Raw genomic sequence first — 18297 nt, 5'->3', positions numbered from 1 at the left:
GTCATAAAATACCATATGGCATTGATTTGATAAGGAACCTGGTTTATTACGGCAGTGGTTCTCAACCTGGGGGTCTTCACTTGGAGACCCCTGAGATTATTTCAGACGGTCCCCAAATGATGTGAGGGCTATTGAAAATGTACACATAAGGTGAATGTGGATTCCTGCTTGGTGGCCTACCAAATTAATGTATCTCTGCCTATGCCCTTCAAATAAAATGAACTAATATAAATAAGGCCGACTCAACAAATGTTATTATGGGGATCGAGGACCACTGCATTAATATATGTCATAAACCACTGTATATAGTTTAGCACCATGGAGAGCAGTGAGGCATGAAATAAAAGTAGCCCACAAAACATTGTATTGATTAAAGTTGGATTTATCTCATAGGTGAGCAATAAGAATAAAATATTGTATTGCTCTCTATTCCATAAGTGAAAACTGTAAGCAAACAAACACAAAAACTTTAAGTATCTTTGGTTATTTCACAACTTGATTTTAAGAAAGTGCTCCATCGAATCTGAGCGTCAGCACCATGGACAGCAATTTTGAAACGCAGGACGAAAACATTATGAAAAATCATGACAATTTGCAGACAAAGTGTCACAAAAGTGGTACACCTAAATGCACATTATCTTACCTCCTCAGAAGGTCTCCTCCTGTCAGGCAGCACCAGTGTGTTGGCCTGGCTCCCTGGGACTATAGTGGATCCTACGCTCATTCTGGGTCCAACTAACATGTAACGCTTGTCTCCAGATCTGTACTGGATGCTGTGGCACAGAGTCCCATCATAGTTTGTGTCCTGTAAGTACTTGGAGGTGTAGTCAGTGCTGGACTTGGAGCACTGCATTGCAATCAGCACAATAATACTGATAATGAACAGAGCTGAGACCGAGGCCAGAGTTATCATGAGGTAAAAAGTCACATTAGTTTCCTCAGCGTCTTTAGTGGAGCTCTTAACATCAGAAGCTGCAAAAGCCTCGCTGGGCTCCACCACTTTGACAAGCACAGTAGCTGTAGCTGACAGAGACACGTTGCCATTGTCTTTGACCAGTATGACGAGTTTGTGCTGTGCCTCGTCTGTCTCTGTGAATGAGCGAAGTGTCCTGATCTGTCCTGTGTAGCGGTCCAACCCAAACAGACTGTGGTCAGTCACTCCCTGCAGTGAAAACAGCAGCCAGCCGTTATATCCGATATCAGCGTCATAGGCCCTGACTTTAGTCACCAAGTGTCCTGCGTTCACATTGCGGGGGATTTCCTCCACTCCTTCAGCAGAAGCGTTAGAGCTGACTGGATACAGAATGACTGGAGCGTTGTCGTTCTGGTCCAGAATGAACACGTGCACAGTCACGTTGCTGCTCAGTGACGGAGTCCCAGAGTCTGAGGCCACAACTTGAAACTGGAACGACTTTAATGTCTCAAAGTCAAAGCTTTTCAGGGCCGTGATTTGGCCATTTTCACTATTAATATTGAGAAATGAAGTCACTTTATTTTCCTCACTTCCATCTCTGTAAATGTGATAAGAAATATGAGCATTTTCACCTTCATCATGATCAATAGATTGAACAAAAAACAACTGCGTTCCTGGTTCATTGCCCTCAGTGACATAAAAACTATATGATCTAAGGACAAACTCTGGGCTGTTGTCATTCACATCTGATATGACAATATGAATATTCTTCTCAGATGTAATTGAGGGCTGGCCATGATCTTTGGCCACTATAGACAGTACATACTCTGACTGTGTCTCTCTATCCAGAGTGGATTTAGTCACAAGTGAATACATTTTGTCCTGTAGAGAAGGAGACAGTGTAAAGGGAACATCTCCTTCTATTGTACATGTCACTTTCCCGTTCAGCCCAGAGTCTCTGTCATTAACACTGATCAGAGCCACAGTAGTCCCGGGACGAGAGTCTTCAGGAATGGAGCTGGAAAATGAAGTGACTTCAATCTCAGGCGCATTATCATTCATGTCTACTATTTTAATTATGACAGTTTTTTGCGAGGCCAACGGGGGTAATCCTTTATCTGAAGCCTCCACTTCAATTTCATATTTATCTTTTTCTTCAAAGTCAATTTTTCCTTTGACAATAATCTCACCTTTTTGGGGATTTATCTCAAATAAATTTAGCAATTGTTGACCTACACTGTTACTAAATGAATATATCACCTCTCCGTTCGCTCCTTCGTCTGAATCAGTGGCATTAACCTGTATCACAGTTGTTCCAACTGGTACATTTTCATGAAGCATTACTGACAAATCACCATTAATAAAAATTGGCGAATTATCGTTAACATCCAGAACATTGACAGTTATACCCATGTTTCCCGATTTTGGAGGCTTTCCGCCATCTAGAGCAGTCAGAACAAGGGAGTGATGCCTCTCTGTCTCTCTGTCCAAAGGTTTTTGCACAATTAATGTTGGTATTTTTCCGTCATCTCCCTTATCTTTAACATCTAGACGGAAATGATCGTTTGCATTAAGTTTATACTGTTGAATAGAGAACTGTCCACTGTCCAGATCTCTCGCTGCTTTGAGAGGAATCCGCACTCCCGTTAACACGGACTCAGAAATCTCCAGCGTTGTCTCCGATTCAGGAAACACTGGCGCATTGTCGTTTATGTCCTGCACCTCCACTCCAACGTAATGCACCTCCAGCGGGTTTTCCAACACAGTTTTAAGATTCATTAAACACGTAGAGCTCTTTTCACACACCTCTTCTCGGTCAATCTTACGACTCACGTACAAAAGCCCGTCTTTCTGATCCAGGTGAAAAAGACGCTCTGCAGCGCCAGACACAATGCGATACTTCCTGTCTTTGAGCGCACTCTTATCCAAACCCAAATCCTTTGCCACGTTCCCGACAACTGTCCCTTCTTTAACTTCTTCAGTGATGGAATATTTCAGTTGCGCAGCGGCCATTGTCCACAATACGACCATGAAAACAAAGCAGATCCACCATATTCTTGAGCGCCACGATCTTTGTTCCATGATCGGCAAAATATTTACACGATCAGTAAACGAGTGTATATAGCAACAGAGGTTAACAATGCATCTATGTAGAACTCTTCATTTCATTCAGCACAATTCACAATGACAACAGTCAACGTTTTCTTCACAACAAAACCCTGAAGTGGGTGGAACGAGAAATTAAACTCAGCCCACAAAACAGTGATTATCAAACAGTGACACCGTGCGATGTCAATGAAAACTACATTGTCGTGTTTTTATTAGTAGTAGCTCATTTTTACTATTAAAAAAAAATCTCATCCTGTACTCTGAGGTTCAATGTGAAAACGATGAAAACTGATGAGTAACACGGATAACGAATTGCATGTGTCACGAGGCTCAGGGTGTAAATGGTGTTTGTAAAGTACTGTGATATGTGTATGTTTTACTTTGCTGGTTATAATATATTAGTTAACTTTATTTCAATCATACTTGGACATTTGAGCTCCAGCAACAGCCTAGCAACCATTTCAGCTAATCAGTGATCATACCTCTTCCACAAGCGCACATTATATCCCAGTGCACGTCAATCCCTTCATCATATGATCCATTTTGGACTTTAAATGACTTTATTCACTCGCCCCTTGTGAGTTTAAATATACCTTGTAATTCTAGGCTTTAGTCAAGAAGGTTACATAGTTAAATAGACTGTAGTTTATGGAATTTGGCCATTTCTTGTACATGCTGTATTTCATTTTTTGTATTTGTTAAATTTGTGAAATTGCTACTTTGATGTTCATATCATTGTTTTAGATGTTCTTATTATATATCAACCCTGTGCTTGTGTCACAAACTGTGTGCTTGTGTCACAAACTGTGTCTTGAATAATAATCATAAAATGCCTCAAACATCATCATCGGTAAAGACTGGCATGTTCTTTAGGAAAAATGGAAAGCAAAATGTACATAAATGAACATGCATACAAATGATGAAACCTATAATAAACTACAGAAACACTACTGGTTATCGGACTAAACTAATCCTAAGAAAAGGAATGTACACAAGGCAACCCAGTGAAGACTCAAATGACATGACATCACTCATCTGACACCTCCAATATATATGGACTCTGCTGTCAACTGCACTTGCCCTTTAAGAGAGCCAGCTGGCGTCACTGCAGCGCCGTCTCCAGCCTGCTCTTTACCTGGACATAACATTCAGACATGTTGTAGTTTATGAAATTGTGCAGTCATAACCAAGGCAGGATAACATAACTGTGATCTGGCACGGTATGTTTAACAGAAGACCAGCGCAGGTCACGAGGCATGCATGCCCTACATTTCCATTCAACACTATTACTGGGTGTAGTTGCCAAAATCCACCTCTTGGTCACTATATGGAACTATATGTGTTCCTTTGGGTTTCTCTTCCTATTTCAGACCTGTAATCAGCATGCCAGGGGTTGCAGATCAAGGAGGAACAGTCTTTTGACCATGTTCTCGGATCCTGTCCAATAAAGGAATATTTGAGAGCTTTTACTGGATTTTTTTTGGACTTCTTTGAGCAGAAACACGCGTCAGAAAGGCCCTTTTAAATTTGTATCCTAGTGGCTGGTGTGGCACAGGGCTTATCATGAATCAGAAATAAGTATTCTCCTAAGAATTCACGCACACAACACAAACCGACAAAAAGTCTAGAACAGGCTCCAACCAAAACTTTACAACAACCTCTCTATTCGGAGTACATCTTCTCTCTGCTTCCCGTAACTTGGGTAACCTGCGTTACCTGCGTAACCTTGTCACAACCCTGCAAGAGGTCGTCACAAGATGGAGCCAGAGTTCTGATTTACTGCTGGGGAAATGTTTCAGTCTCTGAGAAGGCGCTTTTGGGGTTGCTGGATCCTTTCAAACACTGTCCTTTCTGAAGTTAAATGTTTGTATCTCCTTCCCCCCCAAAAAAAAACCTTCATAGTTATGGCTTATACTATAGTGGGCAGGTCAAAAATCAAAAGGAAAAAGGTGCATTAAAAATGTATATTACCTCTTCAGAGGGCCTCCTCCTGTCAGGCAGCACCAGTGTGTTGGCCTGGCTCCCTGGGACTATAGTAGATCCTACGCTCATTCTGGGTCCAACTAACATGTAGCGCTTGTCTCCAGATCTGTACTGGATGCTGTGGCACAGAGTCCCATCATAGTTTGTGTCCTGTAAGTACTTGGAGGTGTAGTCAGTGCTGGACTTGGAGCACTGCATTGCAATCAGCACAATGATGCTGATAATGAACAGAGCTGAGACCGAGGCCAGAGTTATCATGAGGTAAAAAGTCACATTAGTGTCCTCAGCGTCTTTAGTGGAGCTCTTAACATCAGAAGCTGCAAAAGCCTCACTGGGCTCCACCACTTTTACAAGCACAGTAGCTGTAGCTGACAGAGATACGTTGCCATTGTCTTTGACCAGTATGACGAGTTTGTGCTGTGCCTCATCTGTCTCTGTGAATGAGCGAAGTGTCCTGATCTGTCCTGTGTAGCGGTCCAGCCCAAACAGACTGTGGTCAGTCACTCCCTGCAGTGAAAACAGCAGCCAGCCGTTATATCCGATATCAGCGTCATAGGCCCTGACTTTAGTCACCAAGTGTCCTGCGTTCACATTGCGGGGGATTTTCTCCACTCCTTCAGCAGAAGCGTTAGAGCTGACTGGATACAGAATGACTGGAGCGTTGTCGTTCTGGTCCAGAATGAACACGTGCACTGTCACGTTGCTGCTCAGTGACGGAGTCCCAGAGTCTGAGGCCACGACTTGAAACTGAAACGACTTTAATGTCTCAAAGTCAAACCTTTTCAGGGCCGTGATTTGGCCATTTTCTGCGTTCACATTTAAAAAGAGGGCCACGTCCTTCTCTTGTCCTGTGCGCGCAATGCTGTAGGAAACATCTGCGTTTTCATTCTTATCTTTGTCTGCTGCAGTTACAGAGAACAGTGACGTCCCTGCCACGTTATTTTCTACAATATAAAAGTACAGAGGATTTTGTTCAAACTGTGGGCTGTTGTCGTTTACATCTAATATCTGAATACTGAGAGTTTTAGTGGTGGATAAAGGAGGCTCCCCAGAGTCAGTGGCTTTTATTGTTATGTCATAATTAGACACCTGCTCTCTGTCCAGGAAATCCTTAGTGACAACTGAATATGTGTTTTCTTTATACGAGGGTTTTAGCTCAAAAGGCACGTTGTTTGTTATGTGCGCGACAATTTTACCATTAACTCCAGAGTCTTTGTCTTTGACGCGAACGAGTGAAACTACAGTTCCTGGTTTTGAGTTTTCAGACACTGTGTTTGACAGTGAAGTCACATCTATTTCAGGTGAATTGTCATTAATATCTATAATTTTTATTATAACTCTGCATTCACCTTTTAATGGAGGCGTGCCTTTATCTGAAGCTTGTACCTCTAGTTCATAGAAATCATTTTCTTCATAATCTATCTTTCCCTTTACAACAATATCTCCTGTTTTTGTGTCTAATTCAAACATGTCATAGATGCTTTGCTTTAATGTTTTTGCCAAACTATAATCAATTTCTCCGTTTGCTCCCTCGTCTGGATCTGTTGCCGTGATCTTTAAAATTGACGTGCCCGTTTGTACGTTTTCTTTGGCTGTAATTTCATAACTCTCTTGACTAAAAACGGGTATGTTGTCGTTACTGTCAAGAACAATAATGGTAACATTCAGTGTTCCTGACCTTTTGGGTTTACCTCCATCAACCGCTGTCACCAGAAGAAAATGCTCACTGCTTTGTTCTCTGTCCAGCATTTTTTTTAACACTAAAAATGGTATTTTTTCACGATTAGCTTCACGAATATTAATGTCAAAATGATCATTAGCAGACAAACTGTACGTGCGGACTGAGTTCATTCCTGCGTCAGGATCATGAGCAGAGTGAAGCTGAAATCGTGTTCCAGACAATGTTTGTTCCGCTATTTCGATAGTTTCATTTCTTTTAGGAAAAGTAGGAGCGTGATCATTTACATCAGTGATTTCTACCACCACATAGTGAACTTCCAGAGGGTTTTCCACTAAAACCTTCAGCTCCATCAGACACGTACCGCTGCCCTGACACAGCTGCTCTCTGTCAATGCGGCCGTGGACGAACAAAGCGCCATTCTCGGGTTTTACTCCAAAATGTGCTTCATTTGTTTCAGAAACAACACGGAACCGTCTCTCACTCAACGACGAAACATCAAGTCCAAGATCTCTTGCGACATTTCCAACAACAGTCCCGTCCCTCACTTCTTCCGGAACAGAGTATCTGATCTGAGCCAAAGCGCACTGTCCCAAAAGCAGCAGAAGAGCCGAACACACAGCGATCCACGTTGTGATTACTGACGGAAAGAACGTCTTTAACTCCATCATTGTTTACAATTCAATTCTCCAATTAGCTGTGATGCCCGTGTATGAAAAAGTGCAGCCACATAAACCCGTCCTGAGCCGCAGTGTTGCCAGACGTAAATGGCCACGACGATCAAGTCAAATACAAACAAAGCTTTTGGGGTGGGAGGGACAAACGGGCACTGTGGTTCCTAAGTGGAATAGTGCCACAATGCTGTAAAAAGTACGACTAAATAATACCGTTTTAATTCAATTTGGCACAACTGTATAACATTTTGTGTATTCTAGTCATAAAATACCATATGGCATTGATCTAATAAGGAACCTGGTTTATTACGGCAGTGATTCTCAACCTGGGGGTCATCACTTGGAGACCCCTGAGATTATATCAGAAGGTCCCCAAATGATGTGAGGGCTATTTAAAATGTACACATAAGCCTTTAAATTCAGTGGTGAATGTGGATTCCTGCTTGGTGGCCTACCAAATTAAAGTATCTCTGCCTATGCCCTTAAAATAAAATGAATCAATATAAATAAGGCCGACCCAACAAGTGTTATTATTGGGATCGAGGACCACTGCATTAATATATGTTATAAACCACTGTATATAGTTTAGCACCATGGAAAGCAGTGAGGCATGAAATAAAAGTAGCCCACAAAACATTGTATTGATTAAAGTTGGATTTATCTCATAGGTGAGCAATAATAATAAAATATTGTATTGCTCTCTATTCCATAAGTGAAAACTGTAAGGAAACAAACACAAAAACTTTAAGTATCTCTGGTTATTTCACAACTTGATTTTAAGAAAGTGCTCCATCGAATCTGAGCGTCAGCACCATGGACAGCAATTTTGAAACGCAGGACGAAAACATTATGAATAATCATGACAATTTGTGGACAAAGTGTCACAAAAGTGGTACACCTAAATGCACATTATCTTACCTCCTCAGAAGGCCTCCTCCTGTCAGGCAGCACCAGTGTGTTGGCCTGGCTCCCTGGGACTATAGTGGATCCTATGCTCATTCTGGGTCCAACTAACATGTAGCGCTTGTCACCAGATCTGTACTGGATGCTGTGGCACAGAGTCCCGTCATAGTTTGTGTCCTCTAAGTACTTGGAGGTGTAGTCAGTGCTGGACTTGGAGCACTGCATTGCAATCAGCACAATGATGCTGATAATGAACAGAGCTGAGACCGAGGCCAGAGTTATCATGAGGTAAAAAGTCACATTAGTGTCCTCAGCGTCTTTAGTGGAGCTCTTAACATCAGAAGCTGCAAAAGCCTCGCTGGGCTCCACCACTTTGACAAGCACAGTAGCTGTAGCTGACAGAGACACGTTGCCATTGTCTTTGACCAGTATGACGAGTTTGTGCTGTGCCTCGTCTGTCTCTGTGAATGAGCGAAGTGTCCTGATCTGTCCTGTGTAGCGGTCCAACCCAAACAGACTGTGGTCAGTCACTCCCTGCAGTGAAAACAGCAGCCAGCCGTTGTATCCGATATCAGCGTCATAGGCCCTGACTTTAGTCACCAAGTGTCCTGCGTTCACATTGCGGGGGATTTCCTCCACTCCTTCAGCAGAAGCGTTAGAGCTGACTGGATACAGAATGACTGGAGCGTTGTCGTTCTGGTCCAGAATGAACACGTGCACTGTCATGTTGCTGCTCAGTGACGGAGTCCCAGAGTCTGAGGCCACGACTTGAAACTGGAACGACTTTAATGTCTCAAAGTCAAAGCTTTTCAGGGCCGTGATTTGGCCATTTTCACTATTAATATTGAGAAATGAAGTCACTTTATTTTCCTCACTTCCATCTCTGTAGATGTGATAAGAAATATGAGCATTTTCACCTTCATCATGATCAATAGATTGAACAGAAAACAACTGAGTTCCTGGTTCATTGCCCTCAGTGATATAAAAACTATATGATTTAAGGACAAACTCTGGGCTGTTGTCGTTCACATCTGATATAACAATATGAATATTCTTCTCCGATGTAAGTGAGGGCTGGCCATGATCTTTGGCCACTATAGACAGTACATATTCTGACTGTGTCTCTCTATCCAGAGTGGATTTAGTCACAAGTGAATACATTTTGTCCTGTAGAGAAGGAGACAGTGTAAAGGGAACATCTCCTTCTATTGTACATGTCACTTTCCCGTTCAGCCCAGAGTCTCTGTCATTAACACTGATCAGAGCCACAGTAGTCCCGGGACGAGAGTTTTCAGGAATGGAGCTGGAAAATGAAGTGACTTCAATCTCAGGCGCATTATCATTCATGTCTACTATTTTAATTATGACAGTTTTTTGCGAGGCCAACGGGGGTAATCCTTTATCTGAAGCCTCCACTTCAATTTCATATTTATCTTTTTCTTCAAAGTCAATTTTTCCTTTGACAAGAATCTCACCTTTTGTGGGATTTATCTCTAATAAATTTAGCAATCGTTGACCTACACTGTTACTAAATGAATATATCACCTCTCCGTTCGCTCCTTCGTCTGAATCAGTGGCATTAACCTGTATCACAGTTGTTCCAACTGGTACATTTTCATTAAGCATTACCGACAAATCACCATTAATAAAAATAGGCAAATTATCGTTAACATCCAGAACATTGACAGTTATACCCATGTTTCCCGATTTTGGAGGCTTTCCGCCATCTAGAGCAGTCAGAACAAGGGAGTGACGCTTCTCTGTCTCTCTGTCCAAAGGTTTTTGCACAATTAATGTTGGTATTTTTCCATCATCTCCCTTATCTTTAACATCTAGACGGAAATGATCGTTTGCGCTCAGTCTATAGTGTTGAACTGAGAACTGTCCACTGTCCAGATCTCTCGCTGCTTTGAGAGGAATCCGAAAACCCGTTAACACGGACTCGTATATCTCCAGAGTTGTCTCCAATTCAGGAAACACTGGCGCGTTGTCGTTTATGTCCTGCACCTCCACTCCAACGTAATGCACCTCCAGCGGGTTTTCCAACACAGTTTTAAGATTCATTAAACACGTAGAGCTCTTTTCACACACCTCTTCTCGGTCAATCTTACGACTCACGTACAAAAGCCCGTCTTTCTGATCCAGGTGAAAAAGAGGCTCTGCAGCGCCAGACACAATGCGATACTTCCTGTCTTTGAGCGCACTCTTATCCAAACCCAAATCCTTTGCCACGTTCCCGACAATGGTCCCTTCTTTAACTTCTTCAGAGATAGAATATTTCAGTTGCGCAGCGGCCATTGTCCACAATACGACCATGAAAACAAAGCAGATCCACCATATTCTTGAGCGCCACGATCTTTGTTCCATGATCGGCAAAATATTTACACGATTAGTAAACGAGTGTATAAAGCAACAGAGATTGTCAACGCATCTATGTAGAACTCTTCATTTCATTCAGCACAATTCACAATGACAACAGTCAACGTTTTCTTCACAACAAAACCCTGAAGTGGGTGGAACGATAAATTAAACTCAGCCCACAAAACAGTGATTATCAAACAGTGACACCGTGCGATGTCAATGAAAACTACATTGTCGTGTTTTTATTAGTAGTAGCTCATTTTAATTACGGAAAAAAAATCTCATCCTGTACTCTGAGGTTCAATGTGAAAACGATGAAAACTGATGAGTAACACGGATAACGAATTGCATGTGTCACGAGGCTCAGGGTGTAAATGGTGTTTGTAAAGTACTGTGATATGTGTATGTTTTACTTTGCTGGTTGTAATGTATTAGTTAAACTTGTTTTTTCAATAATATTTGGACGTTTGAGCTCCAGCAACAGCCTAGCAACCATTTCAGCTAATCAGTGATCATACCTCTTTCACAAGCGCAAATTTGATCCCAGTGCACATCAATCCCTTCATCATATGATCCATTTTGGACTTTAAATGACTTTATTCACTCGCCCCTTGTGAGTTTAAATAAACCTTGTAATTTTAGGCTTTAGTCAAGAAGGTTACATAGTTAAATAGACTGTAGTTTATAGAATTTGGCCATTTCTTGTACATGCTGCATTTCATTTTTTGTATTTGTTAAATTGTTACTTTGATATTCATATCAATGTTTTAGATGTTCTTATAATGTATCTATGTTTTCACAGAAACCATGAACATCAACCCTGTGCTTGTGTCACAAACTGTGTCTTGAACATAAATCTCAAACATCATCATCAGTAAAGAGTGGCATGTTCTTTAGGAAAAATGGAAAGCAAAATGTACATAAATGAACATGCATACAAATCATGAAACCTATAATAAACTACAGAAACACTACTGGTTATCGCACTAAACGAATCCTAAGTAAAGGAATGTACACAAGGCAACCCAGTGAAGACTCAAATGACATGACATCACTCATCTGACACCTCCAAATATATATGGACTCTGCTGTCAACTGCACTGGCCCTTTAAGAGAGCCAGCTGGCGTCACTGCAGCGCTGTCTCCAGCCTGCTCTTTACCTGGACATAACATTCAGACATGTTGTAGTTTATGAAATTGTGCAGTCATAACCAAGACAGTATAACATAACTGTGATCTGGCACGGTATGTTTAACAGAAGACAAGCGCAGGTCACGAGGCATGCATGCCCTACATTTCCAATCAACACTATTACTGGGTGTAGTGGCCAAAATCCACCTTTTGGTCACTATATGGAACTATATGTGTTCCTTTGGGTTTCTCTTCCTATTTAAGACCTGTAATCAGCATGCCATGTGTTGCAGAGTAAGGAGGAACAGTCTTTTGACCATGTTCTCGGATCCTGTCCAATAAAGGAATATTTGAGAGCTTTTACTGGATTATTGTTGGACTTCTTTGAGCAGAAACACGCGTCAGAAAGGCCCTTTTAAATTTTCATCCTAGTGGCTGGTGTGGCACAGGGCTTATCATGAATCAGAAATAAGTATTCACCTAAGAATTCATGCACACAACACAAACCGGCAAAAAGTCTAGAACAAGTTCCAACTAAATCTCTATAACAACCTCTCTATTCGGAGTACATCTTCTCTCTGCTTCTCGTAACTTGGGTAACCTGCGTTACCTGCGTAACCTTGTCACAACCCTGCAAGAGGTCGTCACAAGATGGAGCCAGAGTTCTGATTTACTGCTGGGGAAATGTTTCAGTCTCTGAGAAGACGCTTTTGGGGTTGCTGGATCCTTTCAAACACTGTCCTTTCTGAAGTTAAATGTTTGTATCTCCTTCCCCCCAAAAACAAACCTTCATACTTATGGCTTAAACTATAGTGGGCAGGTCAAAAATCAAAAGGAAAAAGGTGCATTAAAAATGTATATTTTTTACGGACTGTAAAGATAAAAAAAACAAATATGGGGACATTGCACACAGAGTAACTTATTTAAATGTATTTACCTCCTCAGAGGGCCTCCTCCTGTCAGGCAGCACCAGTGTGTTGGCTTGGCTCCCTGGAACTATAGTGGATCCTACGCTCATTCTGGGTCCAACTAACATGTAGCGCTTGTCTCCAGATCTGTACTGGATGCTGTGGCACAGAGTCCCGTCATAGTTTGTGTCCTGTAAGTACTTGGAGGTGTAGTCAGTGCTGGACTTGGAGCACTGCATTGCAATCAGCACAATGATGCTGATAATGAACAGAGCTGAGACCGAGGCCAGAGTTATCATGAGGTAAAAAGTCACATTAGTGTCCTCAGCGTCTTTAGTGGAGCTCTTAACATCCGAAGCTGCAAAAGCCTCGCTGGGCTCCACCACTTTGACAAGCACAGTAGCTGTAGCTGACAGAGACACGTTACCATTGTCTTTGACCAGTATGACGAGTTTGTGCTGTGCCTCGTCCGTCTCTGTGAATGAGCGAAGTGTCCTGATCTGTCCTGTGTAGCGGTCCAACCCAAACAGACTGTGGTCAGTCACTCCCTGCAGTGAAAACAGCAGCCAGCCGTTATATCCGATATCAGCGTCATAGGCCCTGACTTTAGTCACCAAGTGTCCTGCGTTCACATTGCGGGGGATTTCCTCCACTCCTTCAGCAGAAGCGTTAGAGCTGACTGGATACAGAATGACTGGAGCGTTGTCGTTCTGGTCCAGAATGAACACGTGCACTGTCACGTTGCTGCTCAGTGACGGAGTCCCAGAGTCTGAGGCCACGACTTGAAACTGAAACGACTTTAATGTCTCAAAGTCAAAGCTTTTTAGTGCTACAATATCACCTGTTTCGGTATTTATGTTGAGATAAGATAAGATTTTGTGTTCGTCTTTACCACTCCTGTGTATTTGATAGTAAATTATCGCGTTCTGTCCATCATCGCAATCTGAGGCTTTTACTGAAAACACGGATGCTCCTGGGGAGTTGTTCTCGGGTATATACATATCATACACTGCCACATCAAACTCTGGTTTATTGTCATTTATATCCGAAACTGTCACTCTGATTGTTTTTTCAGAAATTAGTTGCGGTTCACCCGCATCTTCTGCCATTATGGTTATATCATAGAACACGTGCTTTTCCCTATCCAGATGTGATTTAGTGACGACAGCAAACATGTTGCTTTGGATTGAAGGTTTTATAGTAAATGGACTATCTGTTGTGACGTGACTCAAGATTTTCCCATTTATTCCAGAGTCTAAGTCTGTAACACTGATTAAAGCAACAGTTGTGCCTGGGCGACTGTCTTCGGGCACAGCACCTGACAGAGACGCCACTTCTATCACAGGATGGTTGTCGTTCACATCCTCTATTCTAATTATTACACTTTTATCCGTTCGAAACGGAATGCTCCCCTTATCAGACGCCTGCACATCAATGTCATAACTATCTTCTTCTTCAAAATCAATGTCGCCTTTAACAGTAATCTCCCCCGTGGATGAGTCGATATCAAATAATTCTCGTATTCTCTCTTTCACTTCACTGCTGAAGGAGTAAATCACTTCCCCATTAGAACCACTGTCCAAATCAGTAGCGTTAATTTGAATCACTGTTGTACCAATTGGTGCATTCTCTTGTAGCACGGCAGAGTATGATTCTTTAGTGAAAACAGGCATATTGTCATTGACATCTAAAATGTCTATTATTATTTCTACAGACCCTGACTTTGAAGGATTTCCGCCATCAAACGCGGTTAAAACCATCCTGTGATTAGCTTTTGTCTCTCTGTCTAACTGCTTTTGTAACAGTAATACTGGGGTTTTACCCTCTTTGGCTCGATCTTTCACTTCTAAACGAAAATATTCGTTTTGACTAAGTTTATATTGTTGAACAGAATTAGAACCAGCGTCGGGATCGTACGCGTTTTGTAATTGATATTTTGTCCCTGGCAACGCAGACTCGGATATTTCAAGCCGTTTATTTTTTTCTGGAAATGAAGGCGAATGGTCATTTAAATCTACTACTTCCACTAAGATATAATGCACCTCGAGTGGGTTGTCTAACACTGCTTTTAGGTTTATTAAACATGCATTGTTATCTTTACAAACCACTTCCCTGTCTATTTTCCTGTTGGAATAAAGGTCTCCGTTGCTCTCGTTCACGCTGAAGAGAGGTTCTGCAGTGTCTGCCATAATACGAAATCCTCTTTGTTTCAGCAGATTTTGCTCGATGCCCAAATCCTTGGCAATATTTCCCAGGACACGTCCCTCCTGAAGCTCTTCTGAAATTGAGTATCTCAGCTGGGACGATGACTTCCCTGATGACACCATCAAAATCAAAACGAGGATAAGATGAATCTGCTGTCGCCATCCTCTTTGTTCCACGCGATTACACGAGATAAACAGTCCAACTGCGGACGTCATTTTGGAAATGATTTTGTTTGAGTTTGAAGACAAATTAAATTTCTTTTAAAACCGGGGAGTACAAAAAATAACAATCCAAGCGCAGTTCTCCGCATAAATGTCCAAGAAAGATGCCACAACCAAAGAACGGACAACAGAAGAGGCGGGTCCTTGTGAGAAAGTGCAAATATCATCCCAATGAAGCACTGCCCCCCAGTGACTCACGATCAAAGCACAGTTGTACGGACCAAATTATTATGATTAACCTACAACTGTGACTGACAGATGACTGTAGGTATTTATCAATATACAGTCAATTCCACAACCTAATATGCAACAATGCAAGTTGATCTTAAATTCCTATTAACACGTTACACCTCATATGACAATCTTCATATAAATCTGATCAATCTTGCTTCATGAAGTTAATCTAAAAGTCAATTAGCTTTAATTAGCAGTGGGACCCAGGATGAAATAAACCGTGCAGGACAAAAAAAACAGTTTGATTAAGGTCAAAATTAAATGTATTTCTCTCTGGCGGAAGGATACATTTCAAACATTATTATTTGATATGAAAATCATCATGGTTTTCATTAACTAGCAAACACAAGCAAGAAATTACAATTTCGGCTGTTGAAGAAAAGAACACTTTTATGATTTTTTTTTGGGAAACATGATCATTGGATTTGTTACAATCAGCCTTATAGCCCGCAAATGTGCATCATCTACACTGTCAAACAAGATATGCAATAACTTTTGTACAAAAAATATAATATTTACCTCCTCAGAAGGTCTCCTCCTATCAGGCAGCACCAGTGTGTTGGCCTGGCTCCCTGGGACTATAGTGGATCCTACGCTCATTCTGGGTCCAACTAACATGTAGCGCTTGTCTCCAGATCTGTACTGGATGCTGTGGCACAGAGTCCCGTCATAGTTTGTGTCCTGTAAGTACTTGGAGGTGTAGTCAGTGCTGGACTTGGAGCACTGCATTGCAATCAGCACAATGACACTGATAATGAACAGAGCTGAGACCGAGGCCAGAGTTATCATGAGGTAAAAAGTCACATTAGTGTCCTCAGCGTCTTTAGTGTAGCTCTTAACATCAGAAGCTGCAAAAGCCTCGCTGGGCTCCACCACTTTGACAAGCACAGTAGCTGTAGCTGACAGAGACACGTTGCCATTGTCTTTGACCAGTATGACGAGTTTGTGCTGAGCCTCGTCTGTCTCTGTGAATGAGCGAAGTGTCCTGATCTGTCCTGTGTAGCGGTCCAACCCAAACAGACTGTGGTCAGTCACTCCCTGCAGTGAAAACAGCAGCCAGCCGTTATATCCGATATCAGCGTCATAGGCCCTGACTTTAGTCACCAAGTGTCCTGCGTTCACATTGCGGGGGACTTCCTCCACTCCTTCAGCAGAAGCGTTAGAGCTGACTGGATACAGAATGACTGGAGCGTTGTCGTTCTGGTCCAGAATGAACACGTGCACTGTCACGTTGCTGCTCAGTGACGGAGTCCCAGAGTCTGAGGCCACGACTTGAAACTGAAACGACTTTAATGTCTCAAAGTCAAAGCTTTTCAGGGCTGTGATTTGGCCATTTTCACTATTAATATTGAGAAATGAAGTCACTTTGTTTTCTTCACTTCCATCTCTGTAAATGTGATAAGAAATGTGAGCATTTTCACCTTCATCATGATCAATAGATTGAACAGAAAACAACTGAGTTCCTGGTTCATTGCCCTCAGTGATATAAAAACGATATGATTTAAGGACAAACTCTGGGCTGTTGTCATTCACATCTGATATGACAATATGAATATTCTTCTCAGATGTAAGTGAGGGCTGGCCATGATCTTTGGCCACTATGGACAGTACATATTCTGACTTTGTCTCTCTATCCAGAGTGGATTTAGTCACAAGTGAATACATTTTGTCCTGTAGAGAAGGAGACAGTGTAAAGGGAACATCTCCTTCTATTGTACATGTCACTTTCCCGTTCAGCCCAGAGTCTCTGTCATTAACACTGATCAGAGCCACAGTAGTCCCGGGACGAGTGTCTTCAGGAATGGAGCTGGAAAATGAAGTGACTTCAATCTCAGGCGCATTATCATTTACATCTACTATTTTAATTATTACGTTTTTTTGCGAGGCCAACGGGGGTAATCCTTTATCAGATGCTTCGATTTCTATTATATATTTTTCCTTCTCTTCATAGTTTAATAAACCTTTCACAATAATCTCACCTGTCCGAGGATTAATGTCAAATAAATCTAGTAGTTGTTGTTTCACGCTGTTGCTAAACGAATAAATCAACTCTCCATTTACTCCTTCATCTGGATCCGTGGCATTAACCTGCATGACGGTTGTACCTATTGGTATATTTTCAGTGAGTGTCACTAATAAATTTCCAATAGAAAAAAGAGGTACATTATCGTTAACATCTAATACATTTACAATTATCCTCGTCTGGCCAGATTTGGGAGGTTTTCCACCATCTACAGCTGTCAACACAAGAGAATGGCGTTTCTCGGTCTCTCTGTCTAAAGGTTTTTGCACAATTAATGTTGGTATTTTGCCATCTTCATCCATGTCTTTAACTTCTAATCGGAAATATTCGCTTGCACTAAGTTTGTACAGCTGTATAGAAAACGACCTGCTGTCCGAATCTCTCGCTGCTTTGAGCGGAATCCGAAAACCCGTTAACACGGACTCAGAAATCTCCAGCGTTGTCTCCAATTCCGGGAATATTGGCGCATTGTCGTTTATGTCCTGCACCTCCACTCCAACGTAATGCACCTCCAGCGGGTTTTCTAACACCGTTTTAAGATTTATTAAACACGTAGAGCTCTTTTCACACACCTCTTCTCGGTCAATCTTACGACTCACGTACAAAAGCCCGTCTTTCTGATCCACGTGAAAAAGAGGCTCTGCAGCGCCAGACACAATGCGATACTTCCTGTCTTTGAGCGCACTCTTATCCAAACCCAAATCCTTTGCCACGTTCCCGACAATGGTCCCTTCTTTAACTTCTTCAGAGATAGAATATCTCAGTTGCGCAGAGGCCATTGTCCACAAAGCTACGGTGAAAACAAAGCAGATCCACCATATTTTTGAGCGCCACGATCTTTGTTCCATGATCGGCGAAAATATTCCCACGGTTAAAAAGCGAGTGTATAAAGCAAAGACTGTCAACACATCTATGTAGAAACTGAAAATGTAATTCAGCACAATTCAAAACGAC

At 41.9% G+C, this 18297-nt stretch overlaps 4 protein-coding genes across 7 annotated transcripts in view; all 4 read right to left on the bottom strand.

The window, feature by feature from the left end:
* Window positions 1–18297, bottom strand: part of LOC140354588 (protocadherin alpha-2-like) — a 91546-nt gene that overhangs the window by 39267 nt on the left and 33982 nt on the right. For 2 of the 4 annotated variants that reach the window (XM_072439648.1, XM_072439649.1), the window contains exons 1-3: window positions 15840–18264; window positions 4994–5155; window positions 644–805 (exon numbers count right to left, since the gene is read on the bottom strand). The exons of the other annotated variants lie outside the window; for them this stretch is intronic. In XM_072439648.1, coding sequence (XP_072295749.1) covers window positions 644–805; window positions 4994–5155; window positions 15840–18191 — 2676 coding nt within the window. In that variant the 5' untranslated portion in view covers window positions 18192–18264. Of the gene's footprint in view, window positions 1–643; window positions 806–4993; window positions 5156–15839; window positions 18265–18297 lie in introns of those variants that run through there. 4 annotated transcript variants of the gene reach the window in all.
* LOC140347832 (protocadherin alpha-8-like) lies at window positions 5178–7413 on the bottom strand. Its single transcript, XM_072434239.1, has 2 exons — window positions 5279–7413; window positions 5178–5222 (listed from the first exon to the last, which is right to left on the bottom strand). The coding sequence occupies exons 1-2, from the start codon at window positions 7352–7354 to the stop codon at window positions 5178–5180; spliced, it is 2121 nt and encodes a 706-aa protein (XP_072290340.1). The 5' UTR covers window positions 7355–7413.
* On the bottom strand, window positions 8059–10743 carry LOC140347816 (protocadherin alpha-8-like). The gene is made up of 2 exons (XM_072434238.1): window positions 8276–10743; window positions 8059–8076 (listed from the first exon to the last, which is right to left on the bottom strand). The coding sequence occupies exons 1-2, from the start codon at window positions 10625–10627 to the stop codon at window positions 8059–8061; spliced, it is 2370 nt and encodes a 789-aa protein (XP_072290339.1). The 5' UTR covers window positions 10628–10743.
* LOC140347800 (protocadherin alpha-3-like) lies at window positions 11749–15110 on the bottom strand. The gene is made up of 3 exons (XM_072434237.1): window positions 12690–15110; window positions 12363–12383; window positions 11749–11781 (listed from the first exon to the last, which is right to left on the bottom strand). The coding sequence occupies exons 1-3, from the start codon at window positions 15078–15080 to the stop codon at window positions 11749–11751; spliced, it is 2445 nt and encodes an 814-aa protein (XP_072290338.1). The 5' UTR covers window positions 15081–15110.

Source organism: Eucyclogobius newberryi, unplaced genomic scaffold (assembly GCF_026437365.1).
Source record: "Eucyclogobius newberryi isolate DKJ021-1_F unplaced genomic scaffold, fEucNew1.0.hap1 SCAF_11, whole genome shotgun sequence".
In the NCBI taxonomy this organism is placed as follows: Eukaryota; Metazoa; Chordata; class Actinopteri; order Gobiiformes; family Gobiidae; genus Eucyclogobius; species Eucyclogobius newberryi.
The sequence above is the reverse complement of the archived record's forward strand: the minus strand, read 5'-3'. Positions and strand labels throughout refer to the sequence as shown.

What these genes read in the sequence shown, in the direction of transcription:
- LOC140347800 (XM_072434237.1), bottom strand. Translation starts at nt 15,080, where the DNA reads ATGACGTCCGCAGTTGGACTGTTTATCTCGTGTAATCGCGTGGAACAA. An exon ending in GGAGGAGGCCCTCTGAGGAG is followed by an intron (nt 12,384 to 12,689) that starts GTAAATACATTT and finishes GACCTCTTGCAG; the next exon opens with GGTTGTGACAAGGTTACGCA. An exon ending in GTTGTGACAAGGTTACGCAG is followed by an intron (nt 11,782 to 12,362) that starts GTAACGCAGGTT and finishes TGTTATGTCCAG; the next exon opens with GTAAAGAGCAGGCTGGAGAC.
- LOC140347832 (XM_072434239.1), bottom strand. Translation starts at nt 7,354, where the DNA reads ATGATGGAGTTAAAGACGTTCTTTCCGTCAGTAATCACAACGTGGATC. An exon ending in AAGACGCTGAGGACACTAAT is followed by an intron (nt 5,223 to 5,278) that starts GTGACTTTTTAC and finishes GTTCATTATCAG; the next exon opens with CATCATTGTGCTGATTGCAA.
- LOC140347816 (XM_072434238.1), bottom strand. Translation starts at nt 10,627, where the DNA reads ATGGAACAAAGATCGTGGCGCTCAAGAATATGGTGGATCTGCTTTGTT.